Below are 19,711 nucleotides of genomic sequence, written 5' to 3' on the forward strand. Positions count from 1 at the left end.
GATTTTCTCTCCTTTGGCAACCTGTTTAGCTTCAACTAGTATGTGATATAAGATGACCTGATATTAATCTGTATTGCTTTGAACAAGATGTGGATCCTGAATGCTGTGTTAATTTATAACCTCCATGGCTATGGCTGCCAAACTCTTTGCTAGCTAGCCAGGATTAAATCTGTGGACATTTACGACAGCTGGTGTGTTATTTAAATATTGTGGCCTACTTAGTACTACTTAGATTGAAATCCCACGCCACTGAGAAGCAGATTGAAAACCCATATTGAGTTTGGACTGGCGGATTCACGGCACACCACATCGCTTCGCGTGGCGAAAACCTGCTAGTCGAGGAGGGAGGACATTGCGGAAATCCACCCCGAGCTCTGCAAGAATGCGGCTTTTTTAGTCGTCCGTCAAGCGTCGAGGCCGTCCCTGACAGCCTCGGAGCCTGCGGCGTCCCTCCTGAGGAACTTCCCTCCGTTTGAATAATTGAGATCACTTAGACTTTGCCAGTGGATGGCTGTTTCCCGCCGTCGTGTTAACACCTGATCAATCAGTTAAATGTCACAGCTCAGAAACAAGTGTCCCCCCCACCACCACCACCACCGGCTCCTCACGCCGACATCCACTCTCATCCCTCATCCCTCGTCCTGCTGGGAAGCGTTTAAAATGCGAGAAGCCTCCTTGCCGAAGGAGCGTTAGCCTCGACTAGCCTTGCTCCCCTGTTCTTGTGTGTTATTTTCGCTCTGCGGAAAGCTGCCTCGCCACCCCTTTGGGGGTTGAAGAAGCCATCCATCATGTTCTGACTAACTTCTGTCCACCTCCCTGACAGATCAGCCGAGACGGATGATCTCCTCCTTCCAGATGACAGCCACGCAGTCCTCGCTTCCCCGCTCGCATTTTCGCAAATGTTGCATCGATAAAAGGCAAACAGTCGAGCTTTGCTTTTGCACACACGATGGGTCAACTGGCAGTCGTTCCCCAGCTCGTGGCTCGACATGAAATTATGCGACGTGCTTAAATTGAGCCGCGCACATTCCAAGGATTGCTCGTGAAAAAAAGACAGAGAGAGAGAGAAAACAAAGATCGCAATGTCTCTCTCTCTCCCTCTATAAGGGCCTTTTCACTCGGGTTAAGGAACGCAGTGTCTCAATTTTCTCAGCATGGACACTGGTGAAACAGCTCACTGCAAATGAATGACCACTATTTTTGCCTGGGCAAAACAAACCCAGAACTTTTCGCGTTGCTCCTTTTCAACGCTGACAGCGCTGAGGATCCCGAGCAGTAGGCGGCCTCGGGTTGAATCTTGTTATTCCAGGAAAAAAAAAAAAAGATTGACGGATGCCGAGAAAGGAAAGGCTGAGAAATGAAAGACGGATGGTTCCCGCCCGCTCCAGCGCAGGTGATGAATGAGAAGATCACAGCACACATTTGGGAGGATGCCTACAGCGTGGACCGAGGAACCCGTTTCGAATTACATGACGGACGGGATGCACGAGTTACACCTATGCACCTTTGGAAATGAATGAATGAATGAATGTGGTGGTGATATTAAAATGCAACATGGGGTGTTTAAAATCAAACAAAAAAAAAAAAAACCTAGAAAGCCTCAGGGCCAGAAAGTCCTCTTGGACCGAGTCAGAGACGGAAGACAAAGAGAAACAGAGATGGGATATTATTAAGCGGGGCTCTCTCTCTATCTCTCTCCGTCTCTCTTTCTCGGTTCCAAGACACTGCAGACTGAAGAGGAGGAGAAAAAATACGCTGGTCCTCTTCTCAGCCTTTTTCGAACTCTGGGGAAACACTGAGCAGGGCAATTTAATACCAAGAGAAATGGCTGCAAGCGGGAACGCTGACGCAGCACTCCTGCGCTCATTTTATTTAGATTAACTGCGCCTGTAATATCGCCGACGCGCGAGTCGGCAGCCCAGTGAAACTCATAACGCGACAATGTAGAGGGCATGTTGTGGAGGGCAATTGGTTTCTTTTTTTGGCGCAGCAGCACTGTTTTTAAAAATGACCGACATGTCAGGAGTTGGGTTTGGTTTTTCCTCTTTCTTCTGTTCTTTCCAAACACTTCCGACCAAAGGCGAAGCTCTTAGTTGACATCAAGTTCATGATCACCTCGGAGGTTTGCTGTTATACTGGGTGTCATTCTTGGTGCAAAGAACTTGGGAGGCCATGAATGGTTAGAGAAGCAGCTTTGGGACCAAAAGGTTGTCGGTTTGATTCCCTGGACCAGCAGGAATGGCTGAAGTGCCCTTGATCAAGGCTGCCTAACCCGCATGGGTATTTTGTACGTCGTTCTGGATTACAGCGTCTGCTAAATGCCTGGAATGTAAATTCCCCAGTTATTACCCTGCATCATGCCAAATTACAGAGTCACGTTGTAACATCTCCGGACTTGACTTTTCCGATTCTGCTTTGAGTAACGGACTTGCGGAGCACTCTTCACACGCTGACTTAACGACGCAACCATCTCAGCCATCCTCCGATATTTCTGACAAAGTGTTGCTCATCGTCGCGACACTTGAGAAGCCGCACAAAAACCTTCATCGCTTTGACTTTCATCGGTGACGCGATTCTGAGTCACTCGGGCTGAAGGGAAAAAACTGACGCCAATGGGTGACCCTCGTCTTCCCTCCCTCCCCTCCCTTTATTTCCAGGTGAAGTGATGCTATCAACCCTGACTTCCTTTCCTGTAACGGCATGGAGTGCCTGTTGTTTGTTTTCTCCTCTCCGTCAGGGACAATTCAGAGAGACACGGAGTGACGGCCTGGATTTTCTCCAGGGTTGGGGATTTCGTGAGTGAGTGATTGATTTGGCCTTGAGCCAGGTAGCAGGAGACAGAAAGAAAGACAGCATGTTGTTGTTGTTGTTGAAGAAGAAGAAGCGCAGAGACCCAGACTCGAGTGCAAGTCATCGTTTAATCCCAATCCCAAACACAACCACCGCTAAAATTTAAGAGCTTGCTAATCAAACAATTAACTGGATCCTCCGTTATTATGCCATGGATATCTGCCTCCAGATTTAATCCTTCATTATTATTCTTGTCAAATATCACGCTTCTTTATTTCTCTCTTCCACTCCTGGGCCTCTTTGTTTCCGTGTTTCTGCTGCATGGATAAACGGAGCCGTGTTTTTTTGTTTTTTTTACAAAGAAGTGCCATAGTACCGGACTGAGACTCGTCAAATAATTACCAGAGCAATTTCCTTTGCCAAACAGACCCATGAATAAGCTCCGTAATATGCCTGACGTACATTACACCGTCGTCATCCAATCTGGTGTGATGTTAATAAACGAGCTTCTTACTTTCATAAACGAGCCCCCCCCCCATGAAAAGAAAGTGGCGGTTCGGATACTTACGTTCGCACGAGTCTCCTTTCTGATGAAATCCGGCTTTGCAGATACATTTCCCGATCGGGACAAGCCACTCGCCCTCGGCGCTGCAGTGCATCTTGGGAGAGTTGTCGGCCTCCTCTTCGGCGTCAGTGACGCACGTCCCTTCGACCTCGACGAGCGAGGAAAACTCCGATCCCGTCACTGTGTCCGGGAACGTGGCCAGGTTCTCGATGATGGACCAGCACTTCTTGTAGTAAACTTTGACCGAGACGAGAGCGATGCACGCACCGACGTCCTGGAAGGCCAAGTAGAAGCCTCTGCGCGAGAGCGGCCCGATGATGCGCACCTCCGTGTTCAGCTTCATCTTTCTCTCTCCCAGATCGCCCTGCGTGAAGCTCTCGTCGGCTGCGATGGTGTCTATTTTCGTGTACTGGCTCTCGCGGATATTCCTGCCCATCTCGGCGTCCGTCTCCTGGTAGTACAAGTTGAACGTTTCCTTGCACGTCCCGACCACGCCAGGCAGGCTATTACAGTCCCGCAGGGTGAATTTCAGCTCCACGAAAATCCTCTGAGCATCGCCCTTTTCGATCCAGTTAGTCCGAAGCCAGTTGTTTTGATTCGGTTCCATCACCTGGCACACCTGATACGTGCGAATGGGGATGAAGTTCTCATCCAGCCCACTGATCTCTTCCCACTGGAAAAGGCAAAGCAAATAAAATATAAATCAATCGCTGTGCTGTACATGTGCACACACATATCTATATTATACCCGGCTTCATGCTTCAATGGAAAGCTAAATACATATTGCTGGGGGAAAAAACAAACAAACTACAATCTATTAAATCAGTCAAAATATACTTTATGCTGTTCGAAAAAGTTTTCGAATTTCACTTTCGAAATCGGGAATAAATAATCAGACAAGAAAGAAAGAAAACACAAAATGTTATCTCGTATGTTCTTTTCAATACACACTGGGTCAAGCAAGAGTGGCTCAGCCAAAAAGAAATCAGCAGAAAAATAACCATTTAAAAAAATATATATATATATAAGAAAGAAAAAAAATAAAAATCCGGGGGAAATATTCCAAGGGTGAGAAACAAACAGAAATACAATAGCTTTTTTTTCCTTCTTTTTTTTTTTAAATATAGTAAGAACATCTGGGCCAAAAAGAAATCAAAATAATATACTGTATGTATATACAAAAAATTAGGCTGCAATAAATAATAATAAATAATAACTTCTTGGGAAAAAAAAACCCAAAGATCAGCTGGAGGATTATAGTTTATTATAAAAGCATATGGACCACAAAGTACAAAATGAGGTCTGGGCAAATGAAATACAGGCCTAGACGATGTTTGAAATAAACTGAAGAGAAATAGCGGGGACTTAACAAAGGAGTAGGATTATTTATATATATATATATATATATATATATATATATATATATATATATATATATATATATTTTTTTTTTTTTTCTTGCTTTCAACAAAACTCAAGTAGTAGAAAATAATCAAAAGAAAAAAAAATCTCCTCCGGCTTTGAATAAAAGCGTCTTGAGTACGCTTTAAAAAATCTTCCTAAAGCACTGGAAGTTTGGGAATATGGATGTGTTATGACCTGGTGGATGTGTCGACGTACGCGTGTTTGCATTTGTTCACGTTTTGACGCTCTGATCCAGTCGCCGGTTTTGAGTCGTTATATTAAGTCGCCTGAGAGATCAAACGAGCATGTGAAAGATCAGATAAGGAATAATCCCACGCTGATCTCCCAAGTTCAAGCTGTGACGACTCACCCCGTTTGGAGGAGACGCTACCCACTCCATCTCGGTCTGCTGCGCCTTCGAGTCCAGCAGGATCACTGCCCGGGAGAAAGACACGGACACAGGGACACAAAGACAGACAGGAATTAATGTCTCAGTCGCAACACTACGACCATTTAAGAGCAAAAGAGATACAAAAAGAGCTGCAAGGGCTCTGTAACAAGCAGCAGTGACAAAAAAAAAAAACCTCAAACATCGACTGAAATAACAAATCATGACCCTTGTGTGCAGGAGTGTGTGTGTGTGTGGTGGCTGAGCATGTGTAAACATGCTGTTCTGCTTCGAGCCTGAAACAAGGAGCTGAATTAACACGCCATGATTGCAAAAGCCAAAACACTGAAATTTGCTTGCTTTTGCATGTTTTTTTTTTGGGGGGGGAGGATGAGCTTGGAACAAAAATAAATAATAAAAATGCACTCGGAGATGAAACAAGGTACAAAAGGCACAGGGTTAAAAATGTGATGTGTTGTGTCGTGATGCAAGATAGACACTCAGCACCTAGCACCAAAGACAACCTGATTGTATACAATAATAATAATAATAATAATAATAATAATAATAATGATTAAAATGCACACGCGGTGCTCAGAGATGATTATTGTTGGGGTTGTTTTTTGGAGGTATACTTGAGGTTTGAGTGCACTGATGGAGTTCGAAGAGCTGAAGAAATATGGGATATATGTATTAATTATGAGAGAGAGAGAGAGAGAGAGAGAGGGTTGTGTGGTTGTGCGCTGCGGCACGACAAATTGAAACACACACACACACAAAAAAAACCCAGAAATAATAAAAATAATGGTACTCCTACTAATAAAGGTGATGTCTATACCCGTACTTGGCATACAGCCTGAGGTGCGCCTTTTACGCATTTTACGCACACCCGCTTGACCTTTTCAAGTTATTATCTCATCATCAATCTTGATATTCAAGATAAATATCTCCATTATCTCAGATCCAAAAACCTCCTGAAATAAACCACAGCCAAAAAAAAGCAGTTTTGCTGTGCTACAGGAGCACAATGTGGCAGGGTTTTAATTGTCGGGTCTGATCCGACAATTAAAAAAAAAAAAAACATTCAGGATTTCGGATCCTGAATATGCGTATTGATGATTGATTTTTTTTTCTGGTAAAGAAAATAAATATTATATATATATATATATATATATATATAAAATCATGATGCAAATAAATAAATAAATAAATAATTTTTTAAAAAAGGGAAGCGCGCGAGCTGCTCCTGCACTAGTGCGACTTGTCCAGTATCCAAATGGGCATCAGTGCGAGACCCGCAACACCGGATCCAGCTCGCGAGAATCCGAGACCGCGTGCGTTCGTGCGTGTATGCGCGCGGGTGCGTGTGCGCCACTCAGCAGTGCGTGCATTCAGTAACAAGTCTCAGTGTCCACGCTCACACTCGCGCTCACACTCACGCACGCACGCTCTCCTCTAAGCTGAAACTTTGCTTTTTGTTTTTTGGGTTTCCCCCCTCTCTCTCTCTTTCTTTCTCTCTTTTTCATCCCACCATCATCACTTACCCTCTCTGGCGCTCTGCGCAAATCCGGCGCTCGCGTAAAAGCACGCGCGGAGGCAGAATAGAGTCCACAGGCGGCCGAGCATGGGCATGATGGGCATGATGGTGCAGGCTTTCGGGTTGCGCGTGAGCAGGTCCGAGATAAGAAATTGACAGAGGGGAGAGTTTAAAAGAAAAAAAAAAGAAAAAAAAAAGGAGGGAAGGAAAGAAGGAAGGAAGGAAGAGCGCGCTTATATCCGTCGCTTTGCCATGGACGACGCTGCTCGAGTCAGCCACCGGCTCTGAGTGAGAGAGCAACACGAGTGTCTGAGTCAAATACAGGCGGAGGGGGCGGGGACAGGGCGGGGCCACCAGCGCTGCCAATCAACTGGAGTGACTGAACGAAAGAGGCGGGATTTCGGTGGACGGGAGGAGGGGAAAACTAAAACTTTGACATGTAAACAAACACTGGAAACGTTATTATAGACACGTGTTTGTGGTTTTATTCTTCTACATGAGGTTTTTTTTATTACTATTATTCTTACTTTTCAAACTTTTTCAGAAGTGGAATAAAATGGCTTAAAAATTTATGAACTTAAATGAAATGCTTCGACATTAAACTGTAAGCAGTAACCCATCTGTATAATAAGCTGCACAGTTTGTTTGTTTGTTTGTTTTGACCTGGATATAAACAAAATTCATGTACAGGCCCCAGAGAGGTGGCACGGTGCTATCGCCTCACAGCAAGAAGGTCCGGGTTCGAGCCCCATGGCTGGCGAGGGCCTTTCTGTGCGGAGTTTGCATGTTCTCCCCGTGTCCGCGTGGGTTTCCTCCGGGTGCTCCGGTTTCCCCCACAGTCCAAAGACATGCAGGTTAGGCTAACTGGTGACTCTAAATTGACCGTAGGTGTGAATGTGAGTGTGAATGGTTGTCTGTGTCTATGTGTCAGTCCTGTGATGACCTGGCGACTTGTCCAGGGTGTACCCCGCCTTTCGCCCGTAGTCAGCTGGGATAGGCTCCAGCTTGCCTGCGACCCTGTAGAGCAGGATAAAGCGGCTAGAGATAATGAGATGAGATGAGATAAACAAAATTCATGTACAGGCCCCAGAGAGGTGGCACGGTGCTGTCGCCTCACAGCAAGAAGGTCCTGGGTTCGTGGCCGGCGAGGGCCTTTCTGTGTAGAGTTTGCATGTTGTCTGGGTGCTCTGGTTTCATAGTCGAAAAACATGCAGGTTAGGTTAATTGGTGGCTCTAAATTGACCGTGAGTGTGAATGGTTGTTTGTCTCTATGTGTCAGCCCTGCGATAACCTGGCGACTTGTCCAGGGTGTACCCTGCCTCTCACCCATAGTCAGCTGGGATAGGCTCCAGCTTGCCTGTGACCCTGTAGAACAGGATAAGCAGCTACGGATAATGGATGGGTCCCTGGGGGGGCACGACACACGTTAGATTTATCAACACAAGCTCTCAACAGATCTTCACTCAACTTGGCACAGAGGACAGCCACAATTTGGGCATCCCCGTTGGTGGATTTTTCTTGGTCTTGGGTTAACATCACTGTTTCTTGACAGATCTTCACCAAATTTGACATGGAAGTCAACCCAGAATTTTGAAAACCTCGGCAACACCAGGTAACCTGCTATCCATCCATTATCTGTAACCACTTATCCTGTTCTATATGGTCGCAGCCGACGATGGGCGAGAGGTGGGGTACACCCTGGACAAGTTGTCAGGTTATCGCAGGGCAGATAACACAGAGACAAACAACCATTCACATTCACACCTACGGTCAATTTAGAGCCACCAGTTTTCCTAACCTGCATGTCTTTGGACTGTGGGGGAAACCGGAGCACCCAGAGGAAACCCATGTGGACATGGGCAGAACATGCAAACTCCACACAGAAAGGCCCTCGCCGGCCGCTGAGCTCGAACCCAGGACCTTCTTGTTACACCACCATGCCGCCCCGGTAACCTGCTAGTAATGAATAAAACAAAGTCACTATTTAGTCTGAGATGACCCTTTGCATTAAAAAACAAGAGTGCTCTGAGAGCACAATATCCCCTGCTGGCAAATATATCTATGCTATAATGCCCAGGTCAGACGGCAGAAAGACGCATGTTGCGACCTGTGGATGCAGGCGTTTTACGTCAAATCCTTCATTGTGGTCAGACGTATTGCAAGACACAGAGTTTTTAAGCTGAATCAACTGTTGGAAGCAGGCGCAGCTAGACGCAGGTTGATGCAGCGCACAGAAAACCTTTAAAAATATAAGGCCATAAGACTGCTCGCAGGCAGTTGTAAACTATTTGCAGATGCAGTCTGCGTCTACCTGCGATGCATAGCAGCCATCTCTAAAGACTTGTCTTCCCCTACATCAGCCTGCATCTAGCTGCCACTACCTGCTTCAACCTGCAATTGGTCGCTCAAGTGTTGCACGACTGCCTGCCTCTACATGCGTCAACCTGCTATTGGAGGCGAATCGCAGCTGAAATGCGAACAGATCATGATCCACTTGCGTCAACCTGCCTCTACTAAAGACCCTCTGCAACACTCTGCCATTATCAGCATCGTCACGCGTTGATGCCAGACCAGTCTTGCATCTACCTGGGATTTTGTTATTGCAGGTAGACACAAGTAGTTGAAAACTAGTTGCAGTCTGCCGTCATGAAATTGTCAAAGTCCAAGTTTGGTAATCAAGGGCCATAACTCTGGTAAAATGCGACTGAATTGAACGCAATATGCATATTACCGACATATAACAAAGAATCCTGTCAAGTTTCATGAAATTCCTCCAAAAATTGTGAGAGGAGTTGATTTCAAAAGGTGAGTACCCTTCCCGGAATGGCCGGACAGACGGAGGTACGGACATTGCCACGACATAATCCCCCTTCGGGCCTTTCAGCCAGCAGGGGATAAAAACCCAGCAGTCTCGTGTACAATGAGTGCAGCTTGATAAGGAAATGAGCTCTAGGTTTTACTGAGCATCTTCTGGACACTTTGACTGTCACACTTTCTTCTTAATTTTGCACCAAACTCCAGTAGCCTTCATTATGTTTTCTTTTTTTAACCTGAAAAGTGCTTTCTTCTGGAATATGCTGCTCAGATACAAGCATGTTTTTTTTTTCTGTAACATTTAATTTTGTGCTGGAAAAGGAAGGTTTGGAACTCTAAAATGTTTTTGTACTGATTTGATAGCATAGAAATCTATAACAAAGTTTGTCTGAAAAAATATGGGGCGGGGCTAAGACTTTTGCACAGTACCATATGTATGTATGTACAGTATGTATGTTGCATTGACTCTGTATCCAATGTACTAAGTGCCACAACAGACTATCTATGGCAGGGGTGGGACCCCTGTGAGGTTTTTGGCCCCCGACATTGAAATCGCATGGAATTTATCAGCAGCATGTCAGACATGGTTGCAGAACCAGTATCATCAGGAGCCAATCAGATTGCATGATAATTGCATCCAGTACAATGAACTAGAAATTGAAAGTTGGACTCTTCTGCTCCAGGCTTATTGCCCCACACCTGTAGAGAGTAGAATGCGTAATAATTCATTCTTAATAAAGTTACTCTTAAGAAAGTTAAAGACGCTCTTAATAAAGTTGCATTCTTTATATCATGTAATTATTTTTTTCAAAACAAAAAGTGTGAGTCCTAATGCCCTCCTTTGTCTGAAATATATATATATATATATATATATATATATATATATATATATATATATATATATATATATATGGGTCTGTCTCAGAAACTGGTCTCTCATTTGGGACATTATGGTCAAAAAATAAATTTTCTAATTTTACTATTTTTTTTTTGCATTTACCGAACACTCAATGTTTCTTTTATAAGAATAAAGATAGTATCTTGCTTTATCCGGCCTCTACTGTGGAATTTTTTTTTTATTACAATTCAAATGCTTTTGTAAAATTGATTTACATATAAAATAACTACATGATGAAGAATTAAAGCCCCTCCTTCACAGATGAGTGAAAATATTGAATACATTTCCTCTTTTTGATTGCTTGGGTTAAAAATGCCAAATTATGATGACTGAATTGATTATTCACTTAAATATGAATAATATGATACATTTTGGGTATTTGATATGGCGAAATAGGACACAATGGAAAAATCAAGAACACATCGGAAAGATGAGAATAACGGCGGTGGTAAAAGAACAGCGACTGCACCGGCTGAAGGTCACGCGGGTCTCTGCTGCGGCGCGCGAGCAACGGGACATCACTACCGCACCGGACGGAGCATGAGGCGGGGATGGGGCAAAATGACTGGGTGTAGAGTCTATCAAAAGTTCGATCTAAATTGACCATGGTTGCAAAATATTGGCCAAAACTACGCAAACACTACGAAATATGAAAGTAAGATGAAAAGGAAACATTCTATTGCCTTATACTGCAAGACTAAAACAAAATAAAACTGTCAAAACTCACCTTTTCAGTGATAACGTCCGAACAGATCACCCGCGTAACAGAGAGACCGCAAATGGAAGCACGATCAACTTCTAACTGTTGGAGTGGAAAATTCCATTCTACACATGCAAATTGTTAATGTGTGTCCTTCCCCGCACACAAATAACATGCTACGGTAAAAAATAGACCACAACTCATTTTATAGCTCAGAAATTCATACAAGACCAGCTACCATCGTAACATATTCTGTAAGAAACATATTCTATACCTAACTTTCAGCTTTCGTTTTTAAAAACAAAATCGCAGATTTATAACTAAATGTTTATATGGCGTAGTGATTTTAAGTGGCGGCACGGTGGTGTAGTGGTTAGCGCTGTTGCCTCACAGCAAGAAGGTCCGGGTTCGAGCCCCATGGCCGGCGAGGGCCTTTCTGTGCGGAGTTTGCATGTTGTCCGCGTGGGTTTCCTCCGGGTGCTCCGGTTTCCCCCACAGTCCAAAGACATGCAGGTTAGGTTAACTGGTGACTCTAAATTGGCCGTAGGTGTGAATGTGAGTGTGAATGGTTGTCTGTGTCTATGTGTCAGCCCTGTGATGACCTGGCGACTTGTCCAGGGTGTACCCTGCCTTTCGCCCGTAGTCAGCTGGGATAGGCTCCAGCTTGCCTGTGACCCTGTAGAACAGGATAAAGCGGCTAGAGATAATGAGATGAGATGAATGATTTTAAGTTACAACTTTTGGTGAGGTAGTGACCTTGACCCTGAGGCATTCCGTTTAGATCAAAACATATGATCGTATTGGTTTTGGGTATGCGGAAAATGGAGTTACGACGGTGATCAAATATTTTGCATGATGTTTTATTACGGCAATAATTATTCTGTGAGCGCACCAATCCTTACGTGTATAAAGTTACAACTTAAAATACAATTAGTGATAACTGTCTACTTTTCAGTGGACTACAACCTTTTTAAGGGAATGTGATGTAGTCAACCATTTATCATGTCCCAGATCAAGCTGCCATTTTTCCACAAATTTGCAGAATTTTTGCCAAATTCTGAATAGAATATTCACATCAAAGATTTAGTTTTATCTGTATTATTTCTTTCATAATTTTATTGCAAATTAAAACCAACATCACTATTCAAAACCATATAGTTTATTGACTATGAGTATATTTAGTGGGGTACCCCCACAGTACCCAGTTTCTGAGACAGAACCATATATGTATGGATGGATGTGTCTTCCTGAAGTAGCTCACACGCCTCTTGTTTGTGCATCCATGGCTGGACATTTTTGGTGGATTAAGCGTGCCTCGACAGTGAATCGTCTGAAAAGGATTGCATGCTTACTAAATATCACACAAGCTGGCTGAACACTCAAAAACATCTGACATTGTAAGAGCAAAAACACACAGGTAATAATTCCATGATTAGTTTAATCAGGGACAAGCCTGAACGCACATTGTTGTCAATAAAAGCACGCCCATGTAGCACGGGAGCAAAATAAAGTGTCCTCAGTAACGTGCATACTTTCTAATCTCAGTCAGTTCCTGTGTTGTTTCTTTTTTTGTTTTTTTTCCAAATGCCTTTTTGTCTACTGATGAAACAAAGACAATCTTTTCCAAAGTACTTCAACAAAACAAAGCTAGATTTTTTTTACTCTTCAAAGGTGTTCGTCTGTTTATTTGTTTGTTTGTTTATTCATAAATTTTATATGTCTTTGTGGCAGTGGGGGCATGGTCAAGTGTTGGTCTGTGAATGGAGGGCAGTGTCAGGGAAGGTAAGTGGTAGAATCACTGCACCTGATGGGAATTAACCTGTGTTTGTGTGTCTTCCCTAGTGACCGCGCCCTATAAGAGGAGAGGGAGAGGAGAGAAAGGGAACTCTCCCCCAACCCAAACACTGGTGTGCGTGCGTGTGTGGCTGGGAGAGTGAATGTTGAACGCTGAAAAGCGAGAAAATAAAGAGTTTTATAAGAACTCAGTTCTGGCCTGCCGTGCTCCACCCACCTGCTCAGATTTTATAGTGGTGCCGAAACCTGGGATTCAGAGTGCAGAAGAGAACAGCCCCATGGAGTCCTCCCCCTTCAAGTACCTGGTCCATGCCCTTGCCACGGCCCAACAGAGCCGCTGATCGCCCTCCGGAAGGAGCAGGAACAACAGTTCGAAGCCCTGGTGCTGGCGCAGGAGGAAGATCGCCAGGCATTCCAGCACCTGCTCTCGTCGGTGGGGTCCATATGGCGGCCGTTCCCACGGCAGGACAGCGTGTCTCCTCTTCTCCCCTCTCTTCTCTCTCTCTCTCCCTCTGGTCCCCGTCCTCACCCCATTCCCCCACCGCGGAGGCGGGGGCCGGTTCTACCCCAGCCGGCCCGCCGCACCCGCGGTGCCCTACCGTTTTCTACTTCCTTGTCTGTGTCTTCTCCCCCTCAGGTGAGTGATGTCCGGAACACCGGTGCAGAGGGAGAGCCTGGGCCGGTATGCTGGCGCTGCAGGGAACCGGGGCACCTCCAGCATCAGTGCTTGGCAGTGGAGGTGGGCACGGTGGTCCGGATCCCCAACGCACCAGGGACTGCCCTCGATCGGGCCAGAGCATATTGCATACTGGTGATTATCCAAGGGGATAGTATCAGGCTTTGGTGGACTCCGGCTGTAATCAGACCTCAATCTACTAAAGCCTGGTGCAAGATGAGGCAATGGGGAGAACACAATTGGTGAAGGTGTTGTGCGTGTATGGGGATGTTCACAACTACCCTTTAGTGTCGGTCCACATTCTATTTCGAGGGGAAAAATTTAGAGTAAAGGCGGCAGTTAAGCCTGGCCTTACCCACTCGATAATTCTGGGGACTGATTGGCCGGGTTTTAGGGAAATAATGGTACATTTAGTGAAGAGTGGGGCCTGCCATAGTTTAGCGAGGGGAGGTCCTGGAGTGGCATTGGCGGGAGCGGCTGTCACAGAGCCGTCTACATCATCACTGCGTCAGAGTGAGGAGCAGCCTGCTCCTCCTCCCTCTCTCGGGGATTCCCTTGCAGATTTCCCGTTAGAGCAGTTGCGAGATGAGACTCTGTGGCATGCGTTTGACCAAGTGAGAGTAATTGATGGTCAAACTCTCCAGCCAAATGCCACACCGTCCTTATTAAGGATAGATTATACCAAGTGATGCAGGACACTCAGACTAAGGAACCAATAACAGCTTTTAATCCCAAGGAGCCTCCGGGAATTCATATTCCAGGCTGCTCACTTTAATCCCATGGCCAGACATTTGGGGCAGAATAAGACACTAGCCTGAATAATGACCCAGTTCTATTGGCCAGGGATTCACGGCGATGTCTGTAGGTGGTGTACGGCATGCCGCAAATGCCAGTTAGTAAATCCCGCAGCCATTCCAAAAGCACTTTTGGGCCCTCTGCCGTTAATCGAGACCCCGTTCGAAAGAATTGGGATGGATCTCATCAGGCCATTAGATCGGTCAGCATGAGGATATCGCTTTATTTTAGTTCTGCTGGACTATGCAACGCGATATCCGGAAGCAGTGCCTCTTCGCAATATCTCAGCACATAGTATTGCAGAAGCACTCTTCCGCGTCATCTCCCAAAGATGACGAGTCAGAATCCCCAAAGAGATTCTGACTGATCAAGGCACTATGTTTATGTCACACACACTGCGTGAACTGTATGGGTTACTGGGAATTAAGCCTATCTGCACCAGCGTTTATCACCCACAAACGGATGGCTTAGTCGAACGGTTTAATTGCACCCTCAAGAATATAATTAGAACATTTGTAAGCAAAGACACACATAACTGGGATAAATGGCTCGAGCCCCTGTTATTCGCAGTGCGAGAGGTCCTGCAAGCCTCCACGGGGTTCTCCCCGTTCGAATTATTATACGGGCGTAAGCCGCGTGGCATTTTGGATGTGCTACGTGAAAATTGGGAGGAGGGACCTTCAACCAGTAAAAACGAAATTCCATACATTATCGACCTGCGCGCCAAACTCCACACACTCACGCACCTAACCCAGGAGAATTTGCGGCAGGCTCAAGAACATTAAGTCCGTCTGTACGACAGGGGCATATGCCTTAGGGAGTTCACACCGGGAGATAAGGTACTCGTGTTGTTGCCCACGTCAAGCTCCAAATTGATCACCAGGTGGCAAGGACCCTTTGAGGTCACACGGCGAGTCAGGGATGTCAACTATGAGGTGAGGTGAATGGACAGGGGTGGGGCACTACAGATTTACCACCTCAATCTGCTAAAACGTTGGAATGAGGAGGTCCCCATGGCATTGGTGTCAGTGGTTCCAGAGAAGGTGGAGCTGGGGCCGGAGGTTCAAAAAAGAAAATTGACATCGCCCACCACTCCAGTCCCCTGTGGAGATCACCTCTCCCCGACCCAGCTCACGGAGGTCACCCAGTTGCAGACAGAATTTTCTGACATGTTCTCACCCCTGCCCTGCCGCACCCACCTCATAGAACACCACATTGAGACGCCCCCAGGGGTAGTAGTGTGCAGCTGCCCTTAATGATTGCCCAAACACAAAAAAAGGTGGTTCGGGAAGACCTCGAGGCCATGCTCGAAATGGGCATCGTTGAGGAGTCCCACAGTGACTGGAGCAGCCCGGTGGTCTTGGTTCCCAAGGCCAACGGGTCGGTCCGGTTCTGTGTGGACTATAGAAAAGTCAACACGGTGTCTAAATTTGACGCGTACCCAATGCCTTGTATTGACGAGTTGCTCGATCAACTAGGCATGGCTCATTTTTATTCGACACTGGATTTGACAAAGGGATATTGGCAGATCCCCTTGACTCCGCTATCCTGAGAGAAAATGGCCTTTTCCACATCGTTTGGCTGACACCAGTTCATCACACTTCCTTTTGGGCTGTTTGGGGCGCCCGCTACATTCCTGCAGCTTATGGACAGGGTCCTCCACCCCCACGCCACCTACGCGGCTGCCTACTTAGACGATATCATTATTTACAGTAATGACTGGCCGCGGCACCTAGAACACCTAAGGGCCGTCATTAGGTTGCTGAGGCGAGCGGGTCTCACAGCCAACCCGAAGAAGTGTGCGATTGGGCGGGTGGAAGTATAGTATCTGGATTTCCACTTGGGCAATGGGCAGGTGCGTCCCCAAATCAATAAGACAGCAGCGATTGCGGCCTGCCCGAGGCCCAAGACCAAAAAGGGGGTGAGACAGTTCCTGGGGCTGGCTGGCTACTATCTTAGGTTTATACCTAATTATTCAGATGTCACCAGCCTGCTGACTGATCTCACTAAAAAGGGAGCACCAGAGCCAGTCCAGTGGATGGAGCAATGCCAGCGGGCTTTCTCTGAGGTAAAGGCTGCACTGTGTGGGGGACCACTGTTACACTCCCCTGACTTTTCTCTCCCCTTTATTTTGCAGACAGATGTGTCGGACAGAGGGCTGGGGGCGGTTCTGTCCCAGGAGGTGGAGGGGGAGGAACATCCCATGGTGTACATCTGCCGGAAGCTGTCGGTGCGGGAGGGCAGGTACAGCACGATAGAGAAGGAATGCCTCACCATCAAGTGGGCGGTCCTCACCCTCCACTACTACTTGCTGGGGCGCCCTTTCACACTCTGTTTGACCACGCGCCCCTGCAGTGGCTCCACTGCATGAAGGATGCCAATGCGCGGATCACCCATTGGTATCTGGCACTCCAGCCATTTAAGTTCAAGGTGGTCCACAGGCCGGGGGCGCAGATGGTCACGGCGGATTTCCTCTCCCATCGGCGGGGGGGGGGAGTCGGCTGCAGGCCGGATGGCTCCCCGGCCTGAGTCGGGCGGTGGGGGTATGTGGCAGCGGGGGCGTGGTCAAGCATCGGTCTGTGAATGGAGGACGGAGTCAGGGAAGGTAAGTGGTAGAATCACTGCACCTGATGGGAATTAACCTGTGTTTGTGTGTCTTCCCCAGTGACTGCTCCATATAAGAGGAGAGGGAGAGCAGAGAAAGGGAGCTCTCCCCCAACCCGAACACTGGTGTAGGTGCGTGTGTGGCTGGGCGAGTGAATGTTGAATGCTGAAAAGCGAGAAAATAAAGAGTTTTATAAGAACTCAGTTCTGGCCTGCTGTGCTTCTGTGCTCCACCCACCTGCTCAGATTTTACAGTCTTATGTACTGTACATCTATCAGACCAGTGATAGGTGACATAAACAACATTGTCTGTCAAAGGGTGGGATATACGTATTAGGCAGCAAGGGAACACCCAGTTCTTGAAGTTGATGTGTTGGAAGCAGGAAAAATGGGCAAGTGGAAGGATCTTTGAAAAGCGGACAAATTATCATGGTGAGATGACTGGGTCTATGAGAGCATCTCCAAAACAGCAGGTCTTGAAGGGTGGGGTGTTCCTGGTATGCAGAGGTTAGTGCCTACCAAAAGTGGTCCAATTAAGGACAACCAGTGAACCAGAGACATGATCATGGGCGCCCAAGTCTCATTGATGCACCTCGGTCTCAAAGGCTAGCCCATCTGGTCCATGGAAATCGTGACCTACCGTTACAAAAGATTGTATTCTTGAGTTTATATCTTTATTAGCAAATGTCATATAATTAAAATGGATTTGAATCCAGACCTCATTTACTCAAAAGCTGGATGTCTGAGCTCTTGGAGAGGAACATATGTGAATAAAAAGCTCCCTGTTTTGAATAAAGAGCCAAAAATATTGCTGTGTATTTTAAATACTGAACCTAATATTTGAATACTTCATAAAATAGCTGTTCTTTTTTTGACATCTAAAGTAGTTCATGGCTGCAAAAAATTTCTGAAAGAGACCATGAAACTTTTCAAGTTATATCTTTAAAGAGGTCTCGAGTTTATTGATATGTTTTGATGCTGTTCTGTTGAGGCATTATTAGAGAAAATCACTATAGAGGGAGTAGGTGAGTTGTACAGACAGAGAGACCGAAAGACACAAAAAGAGACTGTGGCAGCGGGGGCATGGTCAAGCGCCGGTCTGTGACAGGAGGGCGGAGCCGGGGAAGGTGAGTGGCAGAATCGCTACACCTGACGGTAGTTAACCCTTTGGTGACTGACCCCTTGAAAATGGTTCCTCCAGGAACCATGACGTTTCAGTTGTCAAGACAACGGAAAAACTAAAATACAAATACAAGAGCATTTTGTTTTGTGCACAAGAGCATTGTGACGTATCTTTCTGTTTTTGTATTTTAGTTTTTCCGTTGTCTTGACAACTGAAACGTCATCGTTCCTGGAGGAACCATTTTCAAGGGGTCAGTCACCAAAGGGTTAACGTGTGTTTTGTGTGTGTTTTCCCAGTAACCGCTCCCTATTTAAGGAGGCAGAGGGAGAGCAGAGGGAGCGCAACCCGGGACCAGACGCAGAGTGTGTGTGTGTGTATGGGCTTACTTAGACGGAAAAAGTTGTGTAAATAGCCTTCTCTGCCTCAAAGCGTTGTCCTGCCGTCCTCTGTGCTCCACCCACACCTTATTAGCGCTACAGTGGTGCCGGAACCCGGGACAAAGGTGGAGCACCAGCTTTGCAGCCCCATGGAATCCTCCCCGTTCGCGGACTTGGTCCACGGCTCAGCAGAGCCAGCACCAGGCACTCGTCACGCTCCGAAAGGAGCAGGAGCGCCGCTTCGAACCCCTGGTGCTGGCCCAGCAGGAAGATCGAGAGGCATTCCGGCATCTCCTCGCGTCGGCGGGGCCCACCAGCGCCCCGGCCGCGGGCCCATCTCCCCTCACCTTGACCAAGATGGGCCCACAGGACAACCCCGAGACATTTATCACCTTGTTCGAGCAGGTCGCCGAAGCCTCGGGGTGGCCGATGGAGCAGCGCGCGGTGCGCCTCCTCCCCCTCCTGATGGGAGAGGCGAAGCTGGCCGCACTACAGCTCCCCGCCGACCGCCGGCTGGCCTACGCCGACCTTCACCGGGCCGTCCTCCAGCGCGTGGGGCGCACCCCCGAGCAACAGCGCCAGCGCTTCCGCGCGCTGCGGATGGAGGAAGTCGGCCGGCCATTCGCGTTCGGCCAGCAGCTCCGGGACGCCTGCTGGCGGTGGCTGAGGGCCGACGATCGCGACGCCGAGGGAATCATCGATCAGGTGGTGCTGGAGCAATTCATCGCCCGCTTACCAGCCGGAACCGCGGAGTGGGTCCAGTGCCACCGCCCGGCGTCGCTGGATCAGGCCGTAGGACTGGCGGAGGATCATTTGGTGGCTGTTCTGGTGGCAGGACGGCCGACGACGGCGTCTCCTCTCTCCTCTTCTCTCTCTCTTTCTCCCCCCCTTCTGTGTCCCGTCCTCGCCCCATTCCCCCACCACAGAGGCGGGGGCCGGCTCCACCCCAGCCGGCCCGCCGCACCCGTGGTGCCCTCCTGTTTCTCCCTTCTGTGTCTGTCTCTCCCCCCCCTCAGGTGAGTGAGCCCCAGAACACAGCTGCAGAGGGAAGGCCCGGGCCGGTTTGCTGGCGCTGCGGGGAACCGGGCCACCTGCAGCAACAGTGCGCAGCAATGGAGGTGGGGGCGGTGATGCAGATCCCCGACGCGCCAGAGGCTGCCCTCGATTGGGCCGGAGCGTATCGCATACCGGTGAGTGTACAAGGGGCTACATATCAGGCGTTGGTGGATTCGGGTTGCAATCAGAC

General features: G+C 47.4%; 1 protein-coding gene across 8 annotated transcripts in view; it reads right to left on the reverse strand.

Moving 5' to 3' along the window:
- Positions 1-6,949, reverse strand: part of epha7 (eph receptor A7) — a 164,190-nt gene extending 157,241 nt beyond the window's left edge. For all 8 annotated transcript variants that reach the window (XR_009654045.1, XR_009654044.1, XM_060913959.1 and 5 more), the window contains exons 1-3: positions 6,692-6,949; positions 5,130-5,194; positions 3,359-4,028 (exon numbers count right to left, since the gene is read on the reverse strand). Coding sequence is in view for 6 of the 8 variants with exons in the window: in XM_060913959.1 (XP_060769942.1) it covers positions 3,359-4,028; positions 5,130-5,194; positions 6,692-6,788 (832 nt within the window). In the remaining 2 variants the exon portion in view is untranslated. The remainder of the gene's footprint in view (positions 1-3,358; positions 4,029-5,129; positions 5,195-6,691) is intronic.
- Between the last annotated feature and the right edge of the window lie 12,762 nt (positions 6,950-19,711).

The sequence above is a fragment of the Neoarius graeffei genome, chromosome 2, assembly GCF_027579695.1.
Source record: "Neoarius graeffei isolate fNeoGra1 chromosome 2, fNeoGra1.pri, whole genome shotgun sequence".
NCBI classification, from domain to species: Eukaryota; Metazoa; Chordata; class Actinopteri; order Siluriformes; family Ariidae; genus Neoarius; species Neoarius graeffei.